Consider the following 5,056-nt stretch of genomic DNA (forward strand, 5'->3'; position numbering starts at 1 on the left):
TTGATTCTAATCCAAGGGCTTGAATTGCAAAGGCAACACCCAGGGTTCCCAGTGCAAGGCTGTTTGTTTCTTGAGGTAGGGGACGTGCTCCTCTCCATTTGAATATGGGTAAGTGAACATTACGTTCAAGTCTCCAGGTACGCATCTATTGTGTTATTCCATTTTTAGTAGTCTTTGCTTGGTTTTTCAAGACGTATAAGTACGCTTGAATGTTACAGGGCCATGCCAAGGGCATGTCAAAAAAAGTATTTTGGGCCGTAGTGTCCAAAGTACATTATGTTGTTATGAATCCACTTGTAGGATTCGATTTGGCACATGTTGTCACATGGGATACAACATGGTTTAGGAACTCAAGGAGTTCGGTTTAGCCAGTGTGGAGCAATGAATGAGGGTCCCTCTCACTCTTGTCATAGAGTGTTCAAAGTTACCTCCACACACAAGTACATCTTGTACTTGACGGATGTTCTTTTTTATACATCCTCACATGAGACATATTCCACATGTGGAGAATATGAGTCTCTGGACTGACACTGGCGCCATTATTTCAATTCTGTGTCACGACAAAGTTCAACTAGGTGCTGGTCAAATCTGTTTTCTAGACCATTTTCAGCACGACGTATTAGGAGCAATTTTAGTGGCCAAAAAATTGTCGGATACTTAGAATGACTTGTTCACGTACAAGTATTACTAAACAACAATGCAGATGTTTGTTTCTACATATCGCAAGGCTCTAAGTTGTTAATGAAAAAGTTTCATTCTTTGTACCTAGAAGTGATCCATGTTTCACCTTCTATTATGGTTCAGACGTTTCAACAAGGCTGGCACACGATTGCAACTGAAAGTATTTAGTTTCTTTTCAGACCTATTTACATTCCCTTTTAATGTGTGCTAGGTGCATCACATTTGTCATAAGTATTGGCAAGGATCACCATGGATATACAAGTTCGGATCTGTTTTTTGCTAAATGCATGCACACTAGGTGTTATGGGCCCTAGTGTTTAGCAAAAGCTGATTTGGAACGGCATGCATATTCATCCAGTTGTTGCTTATAAAGCATTTTTTCACTCTATGAGTAGTAGCTCTATGAGATTACTTTTGGGTCTACTAATCCCCCATAGAGGTCATGGCTCGATTTGGGTGTTTGTGGATTTTTCAAGTTAACCACGATGGTTATTCCGAACATTGTTGATTCCTCAACAATGTTATGCACTATTGTGATTCCCTGTTTTCCAGTCGTCTAGGAAGACTGTCTGTAAACTGTGGGGGAAACACACCTCAGTATTGGCAGTATCCAAGGGGACTGATAGATTACAAAGTGTAATCTTGGGCTACAGGATATGCAAAGTGAGTACATTAGCACCAAGCAATCAAATTCATAAGCATTTATTGCTCTTTTTGGAGTTTACGCATGTTGCGACTAGGTAGTCTCTTCATGTATAACTCAAGTTCTCAACCTTGAACACTCGTTACGGTGGGGTTGTTTACTGATGATGAAAATTGGGACCAAGTCAAGGACTTAAAATTGGCTGATGAATAGGTTTACAGACAGTCTTCCTAGATGACTGGAAAACAGGGAATCACAATAGGGACCAAGTCAAGGACTTAAAATTGGCTGATGAAAGTAACTTGCTGGGGGAATTTCATGGAAAGTGACAAGAGGTACTCTTTTTGGTACACCTGTATTGTGATAAACTCGTTTACCATGCTCATGAGCGTTCTAAATGGAGTTTACACACTATGTTTGGATAGGAACCACTACCATCAGCTGGTTACAAATGGACAACAATGAAGAAAATCAAGATGTTATTCTTGGTTTCATTGAACCTCCTACTGAACCGGGTTCTGCTCAAATGAACCGTTGGATCCATGTGGGATGTTACGGTAGAAAACATTATTGTTCTTATGAAGATACCATCACTTGTGTTTTCACGGACAAAAACATTTCTCCAAGGGGGGAGTAATGTAAGGACAATGGTAGGACCAGTCCGGGCCAAGGGCCAGGAAGGACATGCAGTCAAGGGGGTCCCTATATTTAGAAGGCCAAGGGCCTATATAGGGCATGGCTGGGTGGTGATTAGCATGTTCAGTTCCCCTGTCCTTTCATCTCTCTCTCTCTCTCTCTCTCTCTCTCTCTCTCTCTCTCTCTCTCTCTCTCTCTCTCTCTCTCTCTCTCTCTTTGTGTCACCAAACATATATTTACATGAATTATGAACTGCAAAATCTCAAACAACCATAGATCCTCACTCTAAGCCTTATGTTTTTACTTCTGTGACTCTACTACAAAGATAGCTCTCTCGTCTCCGAACTTGAATGCATCACCACTGGATAATCTTACTTCAGTGCGAGGTCGCAACTTTGACCTGCTGAGATAAGTGCCATTTGTGCTCCCAAGGTCAACAACGAAATACTCCCTCACATACTTCTTGTAGCCTTTACCGTAAACATGAGCATGAACACTTGAAACCATCAGATAGTCCACCACAAATGGCTTTATTGACCCTGGTGCCACCCCCACTAAGATGGCTTCTCCTGAAATGACTGCTACATTGTCAGCTTGAGTAGCTCGGAGTACCCATCATTTCTCATAGCCCCCCTAGAGCTCACTTCATTTTTTGGCTTCCCACTTTTGTGTCCACCATTCGCGCATTTCTTTCCTGGCCTTATCATTAGCACGCTGCTTTTCTGGTGCTTCTTCCTCTGCTTGGTGTGTCAATCTCTTGTTCTCTTTCTGCAGTTCTTTCCTGATAACTTCCTCTTGAATTGATATGTTAGTCAGGCCAGCCCTCATAATTTGACGACTAGTCCTTTGATTTGAGGGATACTCAACTCCAATAACCATAGGTTTCCGTGGGGCAAGATGTAGGCAACCAGCCAAGCTCTCTATCACCATTTTCAATGCAAACTTTCAAAAGTCTTATGGCTGACAAATAATTATATTCTCTCTCTCTCTCTCTCTCTCTCTCTCTCTCTCTCTCTCTCTCTCTCTCTCTCTCTCTCTCTCTCTCTCTCTCTCTCTCTCTCATGTGTAACAACAAGAGAGAGTCCGAGAGAGAGAGGGGGGGCCATAGATTGAGGATCTATGGTTGCTCGAGATTTTGCAATTCGTAATTCATGTAAATATATGTTTGGTGACACACCAAAATAAATGTCATGTGTAGCAGCGGACATTGATGTGCTCTGCTACACATGACAGCGAGAGAGTCGGAGAGAGATTTTAGAGAGAGAGAGAGAGGACTCCCCTTTCTCTCTCTCTCTCTCTCTCTCTCTCTCTCTCTCTCTCTCTCTCTCTCTCTCTCTCTCTCTCTCTCTCTCTCTCTCTCTCTCTCTCTCTCTCATGTGTAACAACAAGAGAGAGTCCGAGAGAGAGAGAGAGGGGGCCTTAGATTGAGGATCTATGGTTGCTCGAGATTTTGCAATTCGTAATTCATGTAAATATATGTTTGGTGACACACCAAAATAAATGTCATGTGTAGCAGTGGACATTGATGTGCTCTGCTACACATGACAGCGAGAGAGTCAGAGAGAGATTTTAGAGAGAGAGAGAGGGCTCCCCTTTCTCTCTCTCTCTCTCTCTCTCTCTCTCTCTCTCTCTCTCTCTCTCTCTCTCTCTCTCTCTCTCTCTCTCTCTCTCTCTCTCTCTCTCTCTCTCTCTCTCTCTCTCTCTCTCTCTCTCTCTCTCTCTCTCTCTTTTTGTGTCACCAAACATATATTTACATGAATTATGAACTGCAAAATCTCAAACAACCATAGATCCTCACTCTAAGGCTTATGTTTTTACTTTTGTGACTCTACTACAAAGATAGCTCTCTCGTCTCCGAACTTCAAGGCATCACCACTGGATAATCTTACTTCAGTGCGAGGTCGCAACTTTGACCTGTTGAGATAAGTGCCATTTGTGCTCCCAAGTTCAACAACGAAATACTCCCTCACATACTTCTTGTAGCCTTTACCGTAAACATGAGCATGAACACTTGAAACCATCGAATAGTCCACCACGAATGGCTTTATTGACCCTGGTGCCGCCCCCACTAAGATGGCTTCTCCTGAAATGACTGCTACATTGTCAGGTTGAGTAGCTCGGAGTACCCATCATTTCTCATAGCCCTCACTTCATTTTTTGGCTTCCCACTTTTGTGTCCACCATTCGCGCATTTCTTTCTTGGCCTTATCATTAGCACGCTGCTTTTCAGGTGCTTCTTCCTCTGCTTGGTGTGTCAATCTCTCGTTCTCTTTCTGCAATTCTTTCCTGATAACTTCCTCCTGAATTGATATGTTAGTTAGGCCAGCCCTTATAATTTGACGACTAGTCCTTTGATTTGAAGGATACTCAACTCCAATAAGCATAGGTTTTCGTAAGGCAAGATGTAGGCAACCAGTCAAGCTCTCTATCACCATTTTCAATGGAAACTTTCAAAGCTCTTATGGCTAACAAATAATTATCTTTCTCTCTCTCTCTCTCTCTCTCTCTCTCTCTCTCTCTCTCTCTCTCTCTCTCTCTCTCTCTCTCTCTCTCTCTCTCTCTCTCTCTCTCTCTCTCTCTCTCATATGTAACAACAAGAGAGAGTCCGAGAGAGAGAGAGAGAGGCGGCCTTAGATTGAAGATCTATGGTTGCTCGAGATTTTGCAGTTCGTAATTCATGTAAATATATGTTTGGTGACACAAAAAAAAATGAACATTGACATGCTCTGCTACACATGACAGCGAGAGAGAGAGAGAGAGAGAGAGAGAGAGAGAGAGAGAGAGAGAGGGGGGGGGGGGGGGGGGGGGGGGGGGCTTAAAGTGAGGATCTATGGTTGTTCGAGATTTTGCAATTTGTAATTCATGTAAATATATGTTTGGTGACACAAAAGAGAGAGAGAGATAGATAGATAGATAGATAGATTGAATTATCGTCCACCGAGGTCAAATATGACCTATGGGACCGAACACAAAACAGTACAAAGAGGTTGTTACATACATCTCAGTTAAGGACTGAGGGTCCATCGAGGGGTAAACAAAAAGAGAAGATAGAGTGGACAAAGCCTAAAGGAGGGGTGGATGAAGGGGGAGCCGGTT

General features: G+C 42.7%; 1 protein-coding gene and 1 pseudogene across 1 annotated transcript; both read right to left on the reverse strand.

The window, feature by feature from the left end:
• Positions 1 to 2,259: 2,259 nt before the first annotated feature.
• LOC147439033 (uncharacterized) lies at positions 2,260 to 2,890 on the reverse strand (annotated as a pseudogene).
• An 884-nt stretch (positions 2,891 to 3,774) lies between these two features.
• On the reverse strand, positions 3,775 to 4,395 carry LOC147439034 (uncharacterized). The gene is given in 1 exon segment (XM_086484238.1): positions 3,775 to 4,395. A coding segment is annotated over 1 exon segment (621 nt).
• Between the last annotated feature and the right edge of the window lie 661 nt (positions 4,396 to 5,056).

Source organism: Adiantum capillus-veneris, chromosome 16, assembly GCF_014529385.1.
Source record: "Adiantum capillus-veneris isolate H3 chromosome 16, ASM1452938v2, whole genome shotgun sequence".
In the NCBI taxonomy this organism is placed as follows: Eukaryota; Viridiplantae; Streptophyta; class Polypodiopsida; order Polypodiales; family Pteridaceae; genus Adiantum; species Adiantum capillus-veneris.